A 21,059-nucleotide genomic window follows, 5' to 3' on the forward strand; every position below is an offset into this window, starting at 1 on the left:
TTAAGCCTAGTCCCAGACTAAAATGGAGAGTTAAGACGGACTAACTGGAATTGGATTTCTCAGACATGGTTTAAAATAGTCCCAGACTTTCCCTAGTCATGAATTACAAAGTCTGATTAGAACTAGTCTAGATTTAAGTAAAGGCTTAAACTAAACCTGGCCAGAGGCAGGTTTAATTTCAGATTAATTGATGTTGGCCTCCAGATTGACCTTAGCAATAGAGGAAAATGGATTACCTGGACTATATTAATGATGATGAAAGAGCTCCATTTAGACTATTTAGACACCAGACAGAAGGGTGGTTATGGACAGGAGCAACCCACTGAATGATCTTGATGAAATCAACTTTCATGACCTTTTGGTTTTGGCGTGCCGAGATGCTTTTGCTTTGTGGCACTTCTCACAATGAAGTTACCTCAGATGATTGAAGACAACAATTGCCACAGATTGATTATGAACAAAAGTTTTATTTCACAAATTGAGATGTCGGGACCCTGAACTGGTGCTGGTTTCAGTAGAACATTGGTACTGCTGCTGCTTCATGTTTCTCTCTTCCTCCTTCATGGCTAACTCAACATGAAGTATTTTCATCTTTATTTCATGTTCATCTTTTAAATATTTTAATTTGTGCTCATGGAATTCCATGGCCAGTTTCTCGTGCATGGTCAGCCTCTTGGTCCTTCTCATCTGGCCAGAATTAGTGACACCATCTTCCCTCCAGGCTGCTGCAGCTGTAGTGGGCTGACTTTCATCCTGTCTCAGGACCTCCAAGCTCTGGTGATCGTCTGAAAAGTATTATATTGCAGCCTTAGTGAACAGTATGTATTTAAAAGTGAAGTTCATGGAATATTTCTGGTTATAGGACTGCAAAAAATGACTGACAACAATACATATTCCCTGTAGTTTAAGGATGGCACATATTGAATTAATGTGGCCTACCAAATGAGGATTGGAACGGGGCCCCATCTGAACTGTCCAAATGATCATCATCATCATCATCAGGGATACCTTCCAGGGGCTGCTGGCTATCAATGATCAAAGTCAACAAGTCTCCTAGGTCATCGGTCTCCGGTCTTTCTGGGGGTCCACCACCAGTCTTGAAATGCTCCCTACATGCAACAGCATTTGTCTTCTTTAAGTTTATTTATAAAAGGGTCCTTTCAAAGTCACTGAAATTCTTTGAACGTTGTCTTTTACCTTTGTCCATTGTTTGGTTGGGTGATTTACTCCAGTTCCACACAATGTTAATGTTTCTTCAGGGTCCAGCCCTGGTTTTTGGAGCAACCTCAGGTCTGCACCGAGTGCACAACATTACTCTAATCGGGCTTCACAGAGAGTAGCTAGTTAGTCCTTATTAACCTTAGTCTTCAACTACCTAGTCAGGTACTAATTAATCTCAAATAAAGCAATGTCTCGGAAAGCCATTTTTTAAGTCTGTATTAATTTCAACAGGATTAGCCTAGTCCTCATTTATTTTAGACTCTGTCCAGGAAACCGCCCCTTAATCTTTTTTTTTGTTTTATTTGGCTAAGTGTGATTAGCTTTAATATGATTCATGTGTTCTGATGAGGATGCTTGACATATTTGTAAGCTCATAAATTTATCATGAACCTATTCACAACTTAACTGGATTTGCATTTGTCACCTGAATCCTTCACTTTATGCAAATTCACTGAAGTACCACCCATAAACCTGAATTACTGGTTATTCATTAACCATTTGCAAGGCAGAGTTAAGATAGGTGCTCATCTCTTTTATTGATGGAAATTCAGTCTTTTAGGACAGCTCAGTACACCAGCAAAACATTATAATACCCCTTAACATTAGTTAGTTCTTACACTCTAGCGTTACGATTCAAAGCATGTTTTAGACACAAAGACAGCTACAGCGGGTCACCAACATAGAAGTATCAAGACAAGCAGGGGGGTTCTACCCATCGCCCACTGGGCTGAGAGGGACAGGGCTTCATCCCCTCATCAGGTAGAAAGAAAACAAACTAAAAGTGCTCATTTATATTGGTCAACTGTAGTGAACCGTAAATGATTCATAAGTGCCAACTTAGATAATATCCAAATGTAAATAAATGTAAAGGCTTAATGACACATCTAGTAACACAAATACAGTAACTAGCTCAAACACCTCTGAAGTGGACATCCAAAACTAACATTTCTCTATGGTCAGACAAAATATAAGTAGTATTGGATGTCCGGTCCTAAACAAAACTTTACCAGTCACAAAAGTCAAGTATAATATCGAATGTAACATTGTCTGGAACAGATTAGGAGTGCAACACTTACAGATACAGTGAAAGCTGGCATTAAGAGAGGACACTTCGTACAGACAGCAAAACAGAAGGATCTGTTTGGGTGGAGTGGTGGTGCTTAGGCTGCACTGTAGGAGGAGCCCTTTTGATTTTGGATGCCACAGGTTTGTTTGTTCTATCAGCAGAGGAATTGGTAAACTGGCACAGTACAAGGTGCTCTGTTAAGATCAGCCTGCCCTGCCACTAACCCCACCTAATCAAGAGCCAGTATGTGCATGCACACAGGCCAGGATGCATTCACACTCAGACTGATTCACTTTTAATAATACAAGTGTTGGAGTGAATAAATACAGCAGTTTCTGGTTAGGGTGTATTAATCTGAGGCCCTGGAGACTGGTTTGATTGAGACAATCGATGTGAAAAGGAATGGAGAAATAAAGTGGAGTTGTATGGATCAAGCCTCCACTACCCACCCAAAACAGCTCTTAGGCCATGACGGCTATATGTTATTTTTTAAATTTCTTTGCATTATAGCCTAAAATAGTACATTGTTCAGGGGTTGAGTCTGTGAGCCTGTGTGTTGGATGAGAAGGGCTGTGGGGTTGAGCGCTATGAAAGATAGATGAAGGTGGAAGGAGAAAGCAGCCCCGATGACTGTTCAGGCCACCGGAACCACACGCATGGTGTTGGTGTAACCAGAGCCTGGACGCCAGCCAGTCAAGATGATGACAACGTCTCCCTCTTTGAAGAAGCCTCTGGCCTTGCCTGGAAAATAAATGTAAAACATTTAACTAAATATTGCATTAAACTTGCATTGTTTTAAAAACCGTGTCTTGGCTCAAAGCTTCACACCATATGGATATTATGCTGGAAACACTTTTTCATCCAAGGACTTTACTAAGTGGACCCTTCAAAATGGCTGTACAAAATACTAACAAGGTGGCGTAGTTACTTACCCATATCCATGGCAAAGTTGACACGCATGTCGACATCCTCTGCCCATACATCGTGGGCGGGCTTGGTGTAGAGGACAGGGAAGATGCCGCGGTACAGGTGGGCCTGGCGAGCTGTCTGAGCATTACGGGTCACAGAGAGGATGGGGGCACGGGGCCTGTACCTGGAGATCAGGTGGGCGGACCTGCACATACACACAAACATACAATGACATCACTTCATTTACATATGGAGTATTTTCCTTTTAAACAGCTGAACAGATTCAACGCTAAGAGTCATGCTTATGCCAAAGTGTGCACAAAATGTGATGTTTACATAAAGAGTATGGTTTGTTCAGATATACATTCAAAAGCAGAAACTGCATACATAGGGCCGGCTTTACTAACATCTGGTGATATCTCGTTTGCCCACGTTTTTTGTCACGCAAACCTTTAGTAAATCTGGCCCATAGTTGCTAAACTCAACAAACTCCATATACCTCATTAAAAACACAAATAAAAAAAGTTGACATGTACTGTATAAAGGAGCAAGCACTCTGTGCACATCTCATGATTTTCTATCATGTTTTCTAATTCGGTATGATTCCACATTCTGATTCTATGTTGTAGCACTTGATTTATTATCACATGAGATTTAATAAAATAAAGTTTGTGAAAGATGGACATTGGGACTGGGTTGAAGACAAGCCCCACTCTCACTCTTGCAATCTGTTGCTATCTCAGATCCACCCACCCACACACACCCACACCCACCCAAGGAGAAGGGATCTGTAAGAGCAAATTATATGAAGAAGAGAATCAGAAGCTGTATTGGACAGGCTGTCATTTATTTGGCAACACCTTACCTTCAGGAACAGGATCATTTCACCTCTATACTTCTCTTTCTTACCTCCCAGTCTTGGTGAGAACAATGAAGGCACTAGCGCAGCATTTGAAGGAGGCCTCAACGGCTCCAACGGCCACAGCCTCTGAGGGGTCCCTGGTCAGTTGGGAATGTCTCCTCAGCTCCTCAAACAGCTGCCTGTGGAAGGTGGCCGCCTCGGCCTCTCGTGCTATCTGAACCCAGAGGGACCACGAGGGAAGGGTGGGTGGAGTGGGGGGTTACTCTCAATCACACACGACCACTGCTGCACGCATTCATTCACACAACTGGGAGTGACAGGCAAATGTGTAGCTAGACTGCTGGTTAAACAACGTTAGTTTAGTTAGGTTTAATGATGGTTTCATGATGTTGGTTTAAGGAGCACTGACTGATAGAAAGACACAAAAATACATCTGTCAAATGTTTGGGTTACTAATGTGTGAATTTTTGTTTGTTCAACCAGCAGTCACATTAAGGTGTTTGCCAGGCTCTCCCAGTTGCTTGCTCAGTCTGCCCTGTCTGGCCCTACACTCCCTCTCTCAGACACCTCAAGTACCGATATCATTATCCTCCTCGACTTGCCAGGACCAGGTAACCTGCCTACCTTCCAGAGCCAGTGAGCACAATGATCGCAGAGGCTAAGCTCTTAAAGGAGGCTTCAACAGCGCCGATTGCAATAGCCTCAGCTGGGTCTTTGCAGTGCGGCGTGGAGCGACGCAGGTCCTCAAACACCTGCCGGTGGAACATGGCTGCCTCGGCTTCACGAGCAATCTGCCACAGCAAAGGCATTCCCACACCAGGCACATGCAGATGTAAGATGAGGAAAATGGGTGGAAAACAGGAAAAAAAAGACATGAACATGGGAAACACAGAGGGACAATGTTAAGAGACACAAGAAAAACAGAAGTTAAAGTAAAGAATAGATGGGACAGGAGGGACATTGAAAAAGAGTTTAGGTGTGGAATTAGTGAGGGGAAATGGAAATAACATTAAAACATCAAAGATTCAGAATTAAATCACAACCATTTACATGAGGTATTAGATATAAAATACTACTATACAACCCTTGCTAATCTGGAGTTAAGGCAAATGTACTGTTAAGGACTATTTTAAGATTAAAAAAAAAAAAAAAAAAAAAAAAAACTATGAAAGATCAAAATGACAGAGCTGAGCTTGATAAAACGGAATTACAAAATTAATGGCTATGGAAAAAAACTACTGAAAAACCTGACTTTAAGTCAACTGGGAGATGAAACAGGGAGCTGGGAGTTGAAATGCCAAACACTGAGATGGTTGTTAAAAACAGCCACAAAGAATGAATAAGAAAAGTATTAGAAAGATTTAAGTAAATGAGTAAAAGAAAATCCCAGATAGCAACAAAAAGGGCTAAGAAGCAGTCCATGTGATTTTACAAGGATGCAAGTCTTCAATGTCAATGGAAGTTGTAGTTTACTTTGGATTGTGTAGCAAGCTATGCAACTTCAACATGAGGTCAGCAAGCTGAAAGACAGGAGCTGCAGTACTGCTGAGTCACTCCTGCATCCGCATAGCAGCAGAGTATAGTCTAGAACAGTGGAGGTAAGACGGCATTAATTGCATTATCCTCCATGAAACGGATACTGTGATTTTGATGTAAGAATTTATTAAGATCCAATTATCAGTATTGGTTATAAGACTTCAAAAAACGTGTTTTGCTTATGCCTGCCCCTGACTGTCGAAACAAACAAAAAACAAAACAAAAAAAAACAAACACACAACACAAATGTAGATACAACAGATAAAAATTTGAAGCAATTTTCTTAATCTATCATTAGCCATTGTAATGATCAATAATTGGTTGATCATACAGAAAAGCACATTTCTTTCTCAATATATGCACAATTTGAAAATCACCCAAAACTGCTGCTCCCTGGTCACCAGCCTTTTTGTTATTTAAGAATACAAAGTTTATCTGTGTAGTTAGGGGATGTCTCATATGTGCACTAAAAAAATCTTACTGCCAAAAATTAGGCTGCTCAGTTTGGGCATACCATGACAACTTAAGAAATGGTAAAACAGGGCCGTGAATTTGTTTGATGAAGAGGTGCAGGCGGCAGCCATTTCCCTCAGCTTGGGTGGACTCAAACATCCCCACAATTTCATTAAGTTGTATGGAAAACCACAGTCGCAATTATCCAAACTATATTTTAAATTCTGCAGCGCCATTTAAATCGTCTGCACAGCTGGAACTAATTATCCAGGGATGAACAAATATGGTTGTGCCAACTTTGCACCCCTTTTAATACTATTATCTTCAACTGATCAACTTTGTAATGGTGATTAATTGATCACTGATTATTCATTACCATACCCAAATAGCAGTGTATATCTGTGGAAATAAGTGGATGGATATAAATAATAGGTCGAACAATCATGCTGACACCTTCTTTAGCAGTGGTTAGGCAAAGTAGAAAAAAGATGCCACGTCATTGGACAACAGCTGAATGAAAAGGAGGTGTCACAGAGGTGTTCAGGAGAGCAAAAAAAATTAGGAAATGAGAAAGAGTAATCTCCCAGTTTGTGACTAAAACATGCTTAAAAATTAAAGATGATAAATCATGCAAGATCACCACATGAACATAATTCATTTCTCCAATCAATAATCCATACTTTTGATCCTGAATAATTTTTCCTAATGTTTACTGTTGTTATATTTAATATACATGAACTCACCATGTGCTGTGTGCGCACTGCCTCCAGAGGGTAATCTCCCTTGGCAGTCTCTCCGCTCAGCATGATACAGTCAGCGCCGTCCAACACGGCGTTGGCTACGTCACTGCCCTCAGCACGGGTGGGTCTGGGCTTCTTGATCATGCTCTCCAACATCTAAATGGTTTTAATGTGAGATGTCAAAAGGTAACATAACAAATCTCAAAATAACAGTCCTTTGAGTGAAAAACAAAATTAATACCAAGATTGTGTTATACATTCACATAGCTGCAGATATTGCCAGTACAGTTGGACATCTGCCAGACTTAATTAAATAAACTTTAGCCCCTGGGGGTGTCTTTGCTTTTATCTAACCTGAGTGGCACATGTGATCGGCTTGCCAGCTCTATTGCAGCGACCGATCATCATCTTCTGGGCTAGGAAGACCTTTTCTGTGGGGATCTCAATTCCCAGGTCACCACGGGCAACCATGATGCCATCGCTGGCTTCCATGATTTCATCAAATCTGCACAGCAGACAGAAAATTACAATCGTTTTAAATCACATTAAGTAAAAATGTAAATAATATTAGGATGTTAATAGTTTTAAAGGCCATGTGAAAGAGGTGTACAGCGCTTTTAAAAAAAGAAAAACAAACCATAAAACACTCAATCCACACACACACACACACCTGCGTACACCTTCGTGGTTCTCAAGCTTGCTGATGATCTTAATGTTTTTGCCTTTCTCTCCCAGCACTGCTCTGACAGCATGTACGTCTTCAGCTTTGCGGATGAAAGAGGCAAAGACCATGTCGACTCCGTGCTGCACACCAAACTGTAGGTCCTCGATGTCCTTGTCTGAAACAGCAGGCAGATCTACAGCAGCACCAGGGAGGTTCACTCCCTTCTTGCTGCCCAGGGTGCCACCGTTCTCAATCTCACACATGAGGAAATCAGAACCTGGAGAGACAGACACAAAAAGACAATGGGCTCAGGCTTTTTTGGGTATTGATATGGATCAACATAAAAAAGTCTGCCATTCTTCCACTCACCAATCTCCTTGACCTGCAGGGATATGAGTCCATCGTCAATGTAGATCTTGCTGCCAATTTCCACCACCTTGGTAATGTTCTTGTAGTCGAGCCAGAGGATCTCATCACTGCAGTTGTCCCGGTAAGTATCATCCAAGGTAATCTTGATCATGTTGCCTTTAATCAGCTCCGCCTCAGCAGTGCCGCTCTGTCAGATCAATGACAGACATCATATTACTTTCTTTTTGGTTTGGTTTCATGCAAAATGTTCTTAATTAAGCCATTGTGAAGACTAGTCTACTGTGTTGCAGTGGAGTACAAGAACAGGCAATGCTAAACTCACTCCCTGGATGAGGCCAGTCCTGATCTCTGGGCCCTTGGTGTCCAGTGCAATTCCGATAGGCCTGTACTGGATACTGCCAGGCTCGAAGCTCTCACATGCCTCGCGCACGTTCTTGATCGTCTCTGCATGGTACTACGGAGAGGAAGAGAAATGTAACGTGTTAAAATATCTCCAGAAAAAGACACTAAGCAAGATACTGAACTACACAGTTGTTGATTTTGATCACACTTAGGACCCCTAACCTATGTCTGCTGCTTTCAAACCCACTGAAATGAAATCACAGTTTGGAAGAGGTATTGGTATTACTGTAAGATAAAAGGTTTTATTAGTCCATAGCAATAGAAAGATAAAAGTGCGCCTGACAACTCACACAGTCATAAACATGAGTCATACTGTCAGCATCACTAAAGGGTTAAAGTTCATTCTACCACCCTTACTGACATGTTAAATTTAACCCAGGAATCTGGGTGCACTGAGCAGAATAACTGAGGTTAAAAGTCACAATGGATTGTGAATTAAGTGTAATTAAAAAAGACCTGAGAGATGACATATCTTACAGTACGGTGTTAAAGGTTCCGTGTGTAAAATTTCTGGGGATCTACTGACAGAAATGCAATATAAGATCCATAACTATGTTTTCAGTGGTGTGTAAAGACCTTACATAATGAACCATTATGTTTACCTTATGTATTACCTTAGAATGAGACATTTCTATCTACATAACCGCGGGCACCCCCTCCTGTGGACGTCGCAGTATTTTCTAATCATGTTTCTACCGTAGCCGACAACGACGCGCGTTTCGTCTTCACGGCGTTCTTCTTCTACTTGTATAATTCCAACATTCCAACAGTGTAGATGCCGTCACTACATTAACTGCGTTCATAGAAGAAGAAGAAGAGGAAATAATAATAATAATAATACAGTCTGAGTAGTCTTAATTTGTCCAAATGTAGAGAAGTGACATCTGGAAATTAAGGAGCACACACGTGTTATTTAGCACGAAAGCGGACAGCCTGTGGATCTTTATACCATGAAGCCAGACGGAGTCAGGACAGATACAAACAGCTGGCGGCAGAAATCAGGGATGTTGTGGATTTTCCCTGATGGAAGGCTATAATGTGGGACAGATGTTTTCTGCTGAACAGGTAAATAAGTTTGTCAGACTTTAGCGATGCAAATGAAAGCCGTTGTTTGATAGCTTTAGCTAGAAGCTGGCCATAATCACAGAGAAACATGAGGCATTTCCCCTGTCAGGGGTGTAAAATATGTAGTTGCATTAATTTCATGTCGCACACTTATTCTCCAGCCTGTGCGTTGGCTTTGCCGATTATGTTAGCAAGACAATCAGCTGATCAGTAATGTTAATAAAACCGTAACGTTAGCTTAGAGCATGGAAGCATCAGCCAGCTAAACTTTTACTGCCCTGGTAGAAAAATCGTGTAAGGTTAGTTGCATTGGTTTATTCTCCAGCACTGGCTTTGGCTTGTGGTGTAAAATATGTAGGCTAGTTGGATTCATTTCATGTAGTTACTCCCTTTCCAGCGCTCTGATTTGGCTTTGTCGGTTATGTTCGTGAGACAATCACCTGATCACAAATTGGCAATAAAACATAGTTTCCAGCATCGAAGCATCAGCCAGCTAAACTTTTACTGCGCTGGTAGAAAAAAAAATATGTTGTTGGATTGTAATTTCATGTAGTTATTCTCCAGCACTCCGTTATGGCTTTGTTACGTGTACAGAAATGTGCCGTTACCTTCCCGATACAAACCGCTGATGAATATTATTGGTAATGAAACGGTAACAGCAAGGAAGCTCAGATCAGCAGCTAAGCTTCACATTTTACTGCCCTAGTGGAAAACATGTATTTATTTTTACTGCTAATGGTGATATATAACATGACCGTGTGCCTATCAAGTGACCAATAATGAATACTTTCCGAATTTGCATAAAAAAACAAAAACGTGTTTTGGATAGTGCTTCACCACTGTGCACACAAATGTGTAATTTGTACTTTCACATGCTAAATGCCCATTAAAAACGTTGCACTGTTTTACCACAAACTGAAATTATGGCTGTCAGTACTACTTTGTGTTTCTGTTGTATTTTAATTAAAAAAAAAAACAAAACAAACATTTTGGTAAGATTTGCAGATTGCTTATCTAATTAAGCAAAGTGAGAGGAGCATTGATCCTCACCTGACAATGCCTTGTAAACTTCATGTATTATGTGGTTTATAATGGTGCAGAAAAAGTGAGGCTTACATTGTCCTGTTATCTGTCAGTGGTCATACTTGATGCACTAGATGTGATAGTTTTTTGAGATGTTCTTTATTTACTTTGGTAGGTTAGTCCAGATGAGCCAACCCTCCCAAGTTGTAAAATACTGTATTAAAAAGGAGTATGAGACATCCTGTAGTACTTCATTTCTTGATGTGGCTGTTTATTAATGAACAAGTAACAATAATATTCATAAAAACATATGGTTTTACTGAATAATTAAGTAAATATAATTTCTTAATATATCCATCTAAAAGAAACCTCATTTCTTGACTGGCAACTGTCTGCCATTTCACAGACGACATCTTTTCCTGTCTCAGGCACCGTAGCTATACTACTGGCTTGGATAGGGGAGGGGGGATGCAATTCGCAACCCTCACCACTAGAAGTCACTAAAACTTACACACTTAACCTTTAAGTAGAAATATACTGATACAGAATGTCATTGTAAAGTTTGTGTCCTTTTACACGTGTCCTTGAGTGCACGTTTCTCCTTGTTATGATGAAGTCTCAATCACATGCAAAGATTGCAACGTCTTTTGCCTCAAAAGTTATGAGTCAATCAGCTGAGGAAATGCAGTGTTTCTTAGGAGGAAATTCCTCAGTAGACCAAACAATCCAAATCCTATCACGATTTGAAATGAACAAACTTCAAAGAGACTAAAATCATTCTTTATGTGGTCTAATATTCACACCGTCAACAGGGTCTGACAAACTCCATTTTAAAATGAGAGAAACAAAAGGTAGGTAATATGTTGCTGTAAATCAAAATGCTTGCTAAGATGGCCGACCTTGCTATGAAATGCTCTGGGAAATTAATGGAAGAGAAGAGAACTTTCTGTAATTTCGAGTTGTGACTGATGCAGCCATTGTTGCCCATTAGTGCAGGTTAATGAACACGTAGCACAGTGTTTGTGGCTTTGAAGACAGATGTCTGTTGCACACAGCTTATGCTGCCCACCTGGGTGACCAGAGCTTTCAGTAATAACTTAAGTGGCAGGTAATCACATTGGTTACCTTTCACACGGACAACACAATGAGATACACTACGCTCACTGCATTGTGACTAAAAGAAAACCATGATTGTCTCGCCACCTGCAAAACAAAAACACACATCTAATACTAGATTTTCCAGCATGGTGACAAACCTGTAATTAAGATTAAGTCTCACATAGTCCAGCACTGAGGCCACAGGGTGTGAAATGTAATCTTTTGAGAGTAGCTTCAGAAAGTTGAAATGTCATGATGCAACTATTTGGATGATCGCTTGGCATCTCCAGTGTAATGCAGCATTTCAGTAAGAGACAGAGCCAGTGTTTTATGACTAATGTTGAGAGTGAATTTAGAGCAGTGAGGTTTACTGCATGTATGTGTACATGTCAGGGCCATAGATTTGGGATTCATTTTTGACACAATTAAGAAGAAAAATGGTGACTTTCTGGATTTGCAACATAATCTACTTTCTACTTCCCCGTAGAAAAGTGGACTGACCTTGGGTTTTGTTTGTTTGTGTACGTACACGTGTACGTACACACACACACACACACACACACACACTTTCTCTCTCGGCATGCTGCCTGATGAGGAGATGAAGGCAGGAAAGAAGCTACAGATAGTACCCCAAGCCAACAAAGCTCTGGTTTCTTTTTCTGTTCTCCACATCTAGACTATCCTTTAATCTTCATTAAACCAGACCCACACAAACCACTAATACTTCTCACCAAGGAGGGAAAAAATTGCAATAGAATTAATCATTTATATATTTTTTGGGTGGTTAAATATTTGTGATTGGATAGTTTGTTATTTATCCATTCTCCACAAGCAAGTCTTTTCAAATTCTATCTTTAAGTGTAGTATTTATGTTTCATATGCTGTTCAAACTCTTGGGTTTGATTGATTACACTTCGTGCTTGCAGTTAGGTATTGTTTTGTTTCTTTTTGCCATTTTGTGAAAGCAACTTACCTGACCATGCTTTCTTAAAGTTTGCCTGATCAGTGAATTCATTCATAGATTTGACTTTGTTATTTAGACAATTAGATGAATCAAGAGATCAAAGTGATATTATAACCCATCTGGCTTTTAGGCAACTTTTAAGCCAACTTATTATATGCAGATCATTTCAGGTGAGATGTGCAGCTGGTATAAGCAGTGGTGGAAGAAGTATTCAGATCCCTTTACTCAAGTATAGTGCTTATACCTATAAAAGTATCAAAGTATAATCAGGAAAATGTACTTAAAAAGTAAAAGTTCTCAATGCAGAATGAAAAATGTCCCTTGACTATCATATAACATCATACTATTATTACTCATTCATTAATGCAAACCATTTACCAATTTTACTTTCGTAGTTGGTTGAGGTTTAAGTAATTTGTATCAGACTGCAATTATGGATTAATCTGCGGATAATTTTGTCCATTAATTGATTGTAAATTTATTTAAATTAGTGAGAGATGTTGTCACAGCCCAAAGTGACACCTTCACAATGCTTGTCTGGTCAGTCCAAACCTCAAAATGATTAAAATTACATCAATATAAAATAATCAAAAAGAAAAGCAGCAAATCTTTACATTTGTGAAGCTGGAAACATGAATTGTTTTACATGAAAAATGACTTAAGCAATTATCAAAACAATTGCCAATCAACAAATGTACTAGCTGTACAAAATTTTTTAAACTATTCATGTTATGTTTGTAAAAATCTTACTTTATAAAAGTAACTAGTAACTGAATCCATCAGATAAATATAGTAATGTAAAACCTACAACTTTTTCCTTTGACGTGGTGGAGTAGAAGTAGAAAGTGGCATGAAAGGAAAATACTCAAGTAAAGTACAAATACCTCTCATTTGTCCTTAAGTAACTTTACAGAGCATGTGTCACCGTGGGACACACAAGGTTTAATCAGGCTGTGTCACTTATGAGGTGAACTTTGTTAGCTAGCCCACATTCTAATCTTAAGAAAGTTAGTGCTACTATTTTTCCCCCCATTCATGCTAGCTGGCCCAGTCTTGCTTAAAGTGCCAAGCTGATTACAGTCCATAATGAATTCCGTGCTTTTCCACTGTGAGCAGTGTTGACCATCTGCTTTCACCATAGTTATTTTATGCAAAGACTGCTTGAAAAGAGCTAGACAAAAAAAGCAAAGCCTGCTACAAAAGATCAACATACCAACCAATACCAGTCTGTGATAAAGCCCAGACCCATTTTTGATGGAAAGTATCAGCACAGTATAAACGTGATTTTTAACAATATGACTGGTTAGCTGTACCTGCCCATCTCATTTACACAGTTGTGGAAAGACTCACCTCATGTGTGCCATGGCTGAAGTTCAAGCGAGCAATGTTCATTCCAGACTTGATCATCTCCTTCAGCATATCCACAGAACGGGAGGCTGGCCCTGCAGACAGTCATTGAAAGGAAAGGATTCATTTAATTCTCCTGGTAATTAAGTGAACTAGATACAAGTATGGTATGTTTTGTTTTCTGTGTAGGGAATCCCTTTATTCAGTTTCATACATGTTAAGAGTAACTTACATTTATAAAAACACGTTTTTAGATAAGGAAAGACTCATATTGATTTAATAAATATATTTTGATCAGGTTTTATTAGGACTTCTCTAAGTGTGATTATTATTATACACAGATTATTGTCAGTTCAAAATGCAATAAAACTGTCATGTTCACAAAGATAATAATTGCAATAAACAAAAAAGCAAAAACAAACAAATAAAAAGACTATTTAGTCATAACGGTGCAGCCCTAGTAGTTATCTTTTAAGTAGCAACCATATATCTCAGCAACTAAAGATTGTTGACCAACCAATGGTGCAGATGATGCCAGTGTTGCGTGCGGTGGTGGGCTCAGAGTCAATGTCCAGCAGGCACATGTGTTCCAGGAAGGTGTCAGCCATGGCAGCGTTGAGCTGCTGTGTCTGGATGAAGGCAGAGCCCATGTCTACAGACTTTGGATGAGGCATGGCGATCAATGGAGAAGTCCTGCAGGGGGAAAAAAAGGATAATAAAAGTTCATACAGAGGATGACCAATTGACAGCTTTCTTCAGGTGACCGCAGTTGGTTCAAGATTTCTCAACTCTTTACCAGGCTCTTCAAAGTGGGATTGATTTTTAACCGGGTGAGTGTTGGAGATAGGTCTGGACAATAAAACAATAATAATTATCACAATATAATTTTTTCCAATAACAATATAACAAGTGTTCAATAAATGTTTGATTTTATTCACTTGAATCATACACGAATTAGGACTTAATTTTTCTTATTAAGATGTTTATTCTGTCGAGGAAAAAGGACTGAAAAAGGTTTTACTTAATTTTACTTATATTTGTTGACAAAGATTTTATCATAAAGTGTTGACCATAAAGAAAAGTTTAAACCACAATTAACCATCAGGTTTCTTCAACTTTCACTCAGGAGCAAAAATCAGCCTTTAAACTCAAAAGAAAGAACGATTTGATACTTATCGTGATAATTATCGATATCGAAAGATATGAAACTTTTTATCGTGATAACATTTTTGGACATATTGTCCAGCCCTAGTTGGAGAAAACCAAATGTCAAACCTTAACGGAATTTGGCTGGTAGCTAGAGTGGCCAGCCATTAATGGCACTGTATCCGCCCTGCTGAGTGTTCCTAGCAATCCTGCTGTGTAGCTAACCTTGTCATAGTAAACTCAGAGGAAAGGAGAATTTCCCAGTGGGAATCAATTAATTATGTTCATTGCTGATGTTCAATTGTAATGCTACAGGGACTAATAACAGTTATGTTACTGTCATTCACTTCAAGCACACCCATTTTCGATTAACCTTAGCCACTGAGACTAAAGACAATAAAGACTAAGATTAGACTTATGAAAGGTCACCACTGCTTTTGCTTCTATTTCTAAATATTGGGGTATTGTGAGCTACTTTGCACAATACTGTCTTTTAAGTTACTATTTGCCTTACAGGTTGCACAATCCTAAAAACAACAAAAAAACAAAACAAACACTCCCACCACTGTTTACAGTTTCATAACAGATACATGAATGCTGATGTGAAATGCTAAAGAACAAGACTGCATTGCACTGCCTCTATACGCTACACTTGAGTAAAGTCGTCTGGCTTATTAAGGTGTTACACTGTTTTGTACATCCTGTTCTCCCCCACCCTCTGAGTCACCCTTGGAAACGACACAGTCATGAAGCTACAGGGCTGGAGTTGCCAAGCTTTCATTATGACACTAATCACTCATTTCTAGCCAGAAAAGGGAAAATATGCTGTTTATTGTAACGGTAGCACAGAACAGATTTCGCAACATATCCTGTGCACTGGTAAATGGCTCTGACACATGGACATGTGCTTTGCTTGAGACACTTCCTTTTTCCCCTAAATGTTAATTTTACTCAACTACCTTAAAATATAATGAAACCAAACCAACCAGTGAAGAGATTAAAATACCTCTGTCAAAATGACCCATTGCTTCTTTGGCAGAACAACAGGATCCTTTTCGGATCCCTCTACACATAAACAAGATCTGTTCTGAATTACTGACCCTGAGTATGTGGTCCCAGTGGAAATAACATGGGACAATATGTAAATCTAGACCCGGCCAGAGTAGTGCGTCTACAATGTTAAGTGTTGAAACTGAATAAGAGTTACAGAAAAGGCTGTTTGCCAAAGGTTTGTTCCATGTCAGCCACTGAAGGTACCCAGGATGGTTCTGTGGCTATTTAGTCACACCAATAACAGAACAGGCTGCAAAGGCTGATGTACTCATACAGGAGGGTTGGAAAATACACAGGATGGAAAGTTTTTGATGGCTCAATTGTGAGTGGCGCCAGTGCAACTGAAGACTTGGTGGCCATGGTGGCCCCTAAGGGTTAGTCTCTCAGAGGAAAATATGTTGCATTCGACAGTAACACTAGTAGTCTGACTCTCTTACTCATCACATCCTAATTACAAATGCATCATGATGGGGGGAATCCAGGCAGTGTCACTATACCAACGGACTCCTTTTATAGGACCTGCTGACTGATGATGTAACACACAAGTCAATGGGGCAGACCAGTGCTGTACGTGAGGAGAGTCACATCCCACTACTGCAACACACACAACCACGAAAATGCCAGAGGAAGGCATCAGAGTGCGCTAACCCACAGAGAAAGACTGCAGAGGGGAGAAATGAGTCTAATTCATAACTGTAGAGTTCTGTGCTTTTATTAATTTCCTGTTTTATTCATTTATTTAAAGGGGATTTTTTTCAAGAAACAGAACTTAATTTGAGAAAATGTATGCTACTTTGGCATTTCCTTTACAAAATGTTCATCTAAATAGTACAATACCAGGAGTGAGCCATTCCAAGCTCTATCACATCAACAGATGGGGAGAAAAAAAAAAAAAACACACCTGATGAGGGATAAGTTACAGTGACAGTTAAGGGTTGTAAAATTACACCTATTAAAATATTTGATGATTATTGACGTTTCTGCTTACAGCTTTTCAAATGTGAACATTATGCTGTTACCCTGGCCTGTTGCATATTTCTATCAATAATCATTTGGTTATGAAGGGCATTTTGGACATTGGCCTATCATGACATGCAAATGGCAGCCATTTGATGAAATATCCTTCTCCACTGGTCTGCTATTGGAGCATGACTTGACAGTTAAATGTAACAGTAAAAGACAATGCAACACTGGCAGTTGCAATTTCAAAACTGAAAGGGGATGTGCTTTTGTTTTAGAGGGAAAGTTGGACATTTAATTTCAGGCAGCTCCTGTTACAAGCGGTTCTGCTACTTGACCGAATACGTGGACTACAAATCAGATGCATGTCCAAAAACTAGATATGGCCAGTAGCAGTAGTAATAAATCAGATGCTTATTCTTAATACCACAGAACATGACTGGCTTTGAATGCAATTGCTACAGAACTACACCATGCTTCACCATTAGGACATGTAGAAATATGTTTTTATAGCAACCTGGAATGCCTCAGCATAATGTCTGACATTGTCCCCCACCCCTCGTTTTCAACCCTTCCATTTGAATCAATTTCCAGCAACGCTTACCAAGTGTCATGTTGGGGTGGGAATCACAAGAGGCCCCACGATACGATATTATCACGATATTTAAGTAGCAAATTCGATTTTATTGCGATCCAATTAGGTCCCTAAAATCAAAATGTCAACATCTGTTTATCTAAAAAGATACGAAAAGTTTTCTAGTGGACTAAAAAAGCAATAGATTTTATTATTCTAGTACCAAAAAGTTAAAACTCCCATCTGCAATTTCTATACTAAAATATCGATACAATATTGCCATGGCAAATATCACGATACTATGCTGTATCGATTTTTTTCCCCTCCACCCCTAGTGTCATGTATTGTTTTATGTTTGCCCTAGGCACATGTTCATTCTGTCATGGGGTCAAATTTCATTAGCAAACAAGTCACAGTGGGTATCTTTGTCAGTTTAATGAAATGTCATCCTCCAACTTAACCTCAAATACTGCCTATATCCTCAGGTGAGGTGTTATTTTTGGAGATCTAAGAGGAATAGGACAAGCAAAGAAACATGTTCACCTGATGGGACTATACTTCATCAAGTCCAGTCGTGTCTGGGTCTATCTTACTGAGTTTGCCATCTTCTGGTTGTTATGAAAAGACAAAATTACATCCTAGCCGACTGACCAACATGGATAGAGTGTCTGACCTCAGGACTGCTAGTGAACAGCCGCCACAGGCCAACAGGAGCCATAGTAACCGCCGCACAGATGCAGGGCTAACTTTAGAGCCGGCTGCTAATAATCCCTTCCAATCCCTTCCCACCACTTCTACCTTTGTAACATACACTATCATTGAACCATACTCTCAGCCACTATCTTCTCCTGTCTTTCCAAACACTTTCCTTATCACTTATCTTTGAAACACCCCTGTACAACCATTAGCAGCCATGGTAGCATTGCTCTCAGGGTGACATGACATTTAGTACCATCTCTATTATGGATGTGACGTAACACTAGGCTAATCCAAGCAAGCTTACAGACACAGTAGACAGTTTCTATCAGTCACACTCACTCATCCAAGGCACCATTTGCAGTTGTGGCTCTACATACCCCCAGTAGATATTCCTGTTCCTCTTGGAGACAAACAGGCACGTTACTACCAATGACCTCCACAACAAGCCCAGTGTGTTGGAGCTTCCAATGCCAATGGGCGAACTACTCCCTGCAATAGCAGTCCAAAAAGAACTGACTGCTGCAATGCGCTTGGATACGTGCAACACTTTTAGGAGCTCAAGAGTAAATCCCTTCAATGAGGATAAAGGACATGGAGAGTGTCTGCTGTGACCAAGCAATCGCCAAGCCCGGGTACAATGGATATCCATGAGACTTCCACCACAACACACCAGAGCAGCGTCACACCAATGTTGGTACCAGCCTAGATCATACACCCCCGGCCTAAAAACAGAGGCTTGGCTAATAATAAAGGACAGCATGTAGAGTCTGTTTGTAGAAATCCAATACATTGAATGTACAATGGTACGCTACGTCAGCCTGTAAATCAAACTTTAGATGTGGTATTACATGTGTTTAAATTCATGAGTCTCTTACAGAATGCTGTGTATGATCAATGCATTTCAAATACACATAATAAACAATTTGGCTGTATTTTTTGTCCAAGTGCTTGCATCAAATTGAGTGCAAAGAGTTTTGTCATTTTGCATTCAGTGTGCCTGCAGTGGCAAAGCAATACCCAGAATTGGTATTATTTCACCCCATGGCTTTCCCTAATATTAGTCAGCAAACACGCAGTCATAGTGGGGTGGGTCTGCATGAGAGCAGTGCCATCTGCAAAATGTCTACTGCACTGACCACTGGCTCGGGTGCAACTGATCTACCAACAGCAGGTCAAGGACACCTCCTTTCAGAACAGAAAATTTCAGTTTTGCTATCCATCCTCTGATTCCTTATCATCTTTGCAAATGGCTGGTTACCTGCCAAAGTACGTCTTAAAGTAGAAAAACATCAACAGCCACAGCTAAAATTACAATTCAACATCGTATACATGTTGTTCTTTATTTTACCAGCAGTTCATATCCAAGGATGATTAAATTAAGACTCTAGACTTTCTGATAAAGTAATGGAATTTGTTAATTAACAGTGATTTTAAAGGGAAATAAAGGCTAATCTGACAATTGGGCCTATGCATATCCTAAGCATGCCACCAGTAGATGTATTTGACAAAGGATATGACATTACAATTTAAAATGCACCTTTAGACAAAAGCCAAACCTTGATCAAATCATTGTGTTCCTGCTGTTTTGGGATCAGGCTGAAAAAGCAGGGCACTGTAATACATCACATCACATACCGAGAACGACACAGTTCAAGCTGTTTAGATCGAGAGCTAACAAAGCCATAGCACACAACCTAAACGGGGAGAGTGCGACCTGTATCCAATATCAATAAGGCCTATTATCTGTGGCACCACTGCAGCAAGCTACTGCAGTGAAGCTGCTAAGGAAATGTATATATTTCAAACTACATTTACAAAAGGATTATTATTTCCTATAACATCACAAAAGAGGTTCGGGTTTATTTGACAAAATATGACCTTGATTATGGATGGATACCGTATCTTTAAGGATGAACGTGATAAATTCACCAACTGACTGTCATGTGAGGGAACACGACGACTACACACGACTTTTAATAACAGGCTGTGTATTTGGTATTTTATTGTAATATACTTACATACAGTGCAGACGATGCGCTAAAGGTCACGTTCTCATCCTGCGTCACATTTTCCTGATTTAGAGACGCCACAGAGGCCGGCCAATGGGAGGCCGAGAAAACGGAGCGGCCACACCCACAACAGGAAGCGGTTCAACGCTTCACGCATCACGTTTCGTTCCTGCATTTTAGATGTAATAACTGTGTTTTACGATTAAAACAAAAAACAAGGCTACACCGTGGTAGCGGTCAGTAATATGAAGATCCACTCCCTGCACGTTCCGTCAGTTTATCCATCTACTAAATGCACTTTCCACAGCACAACGTTGTTGACCAAGTACGAAACCAGCACTAAAAATGGATTATCTAATACTACTGATACATGATATCGAAAAGAGATAGTAAAGAGTGTAAACAAGCCACCAGTAAAGTTAACCAACATTCCCACACTTACCAGCTCGCAGGATTAGCTACACATACTATAAAAGGCAAAAATGTTTAAAAGACAGCACGTGTGACAGCGCAAGTGCTCCACAAGTTATTAGACCACTTCATAGGAAAGTTAGGCTAACAAGCTGCAGTCCCTGATGAGGATACCCACCTTGTCTTGCTAGTGAACTGCTTGGATCGGTGAAGCCTTGCTGTCGTTACACTGAGACTAACTCAAGGTGATCTCCCTACTCACTTACTCTGCGGAACTACTTTCTAGGGATGCTCAGACATATCCATCCGAGAGAATGTAGATAAATGAAAAGAAATACACTGTCTTGACACACTTATATCGACCGCACGCATAACAGACTACTCAGTCGTGTGTTTTATTTCAGTATAACTGTTATGGAAAGTCAGAACATGGTAAAAAGTAAAAACGAAGCGGAAGGATACGAAGACGCAGCAAGTGCTGGGTAAAG

At 39.9% G+C, this 21,059-nt stretch overlaps 1 protein-coding gene across 3 annotated transcripts; it reads right to left on the reverse strand.

Annotated features, from left to right (window-relative positions):
* Positions 1-1,732: 1,732 nt before the first annotated feature.
* On the reverse strand, positions 1,733-20,901 carry pkma (pyruvate kinase M1/2a). Of its 3 annotated transcripts, none has more exons than XM_038700628.1 (11): positions 20,750-20,901; positions 14,237-14,412; positions 13,723-13,814; positions 8,143-8,274; positions 7,821-8,007; positions 7,458-7,728; positions 7,142-7,292; positions 6,791-6,943; positions 4,683-4,849; positions 3,220-3,401; positions 1,733-3,028 (listed from the first exon to the last, which is right to left on the reverse strand). In XM_038700628.1, exons 2-11 carry the CDS (start codon positions 14,391-14,393, stop codon positions 2,922-2,924), a joined length of 1,599 nt encoding a protein of 532 aa, XP_038556556.1. In that variant the 5' UTR covers positions 14,394-14,412; positions 20,750-20,901; the 3' UTR covers positions 1,733-2,921. The 3 variants fall into 3 exon arrangements, with proteins under 3 accessions (XP_038556556.1, XP_038556555.1, XP_038556554.1); XM_038700627.1 differs by lacking the exons at positions 4,683-4,849; positions 20,750-20,901 and adding exons at positions 4,106-4,272; positions 20,170-20,189; XM_038700626.1 differs by lacking the exon at positions 20,750-20,901 and adding an exon at positions 20,170-20,188.
* Positions 20,902-21,059: the final 158 nt, after the last annotated feature.

This window comes from Micropterus salmoides, unplaced genomic scaffold (genome assembly GCF_014851395.1).
Source record: "Micropterus salmoides isolate LMB-PRFRI ecotype aquatic unplaced genomic scaffold, ASM1485139v1 Ms_hic_scaffold_6, whole genome shotgun sequence".
Lineage (NCBI taxonomy): Eukaryota > Metazoa > Chordata > Actinopteri > Centrarchiformes > Centrarchidae > Micropterus > Micropterus salmoides.

What these genes read in the sequence shown, in the direction of transcription:
- pkma (XM_038700627.1), bottom strand. An exon ending in TGGCATCATCTGCACCATTG is followed by an intron (nt 13,815 to 14,236) that starts GTTGGTCAACAA and finishes GACTGTCTGCAG; the next exon opens with GGCCAGCCTCCCGTTCTGTG. An exon ending in CGATCACATGTGCCACTCAG is followed by an intron (nt 6,944 to 7,141) that starts GTTAGATAAAAG and finishes AAAACCATTTAG; the next exon opens with ATGTTGGAGAGCATGATCAA.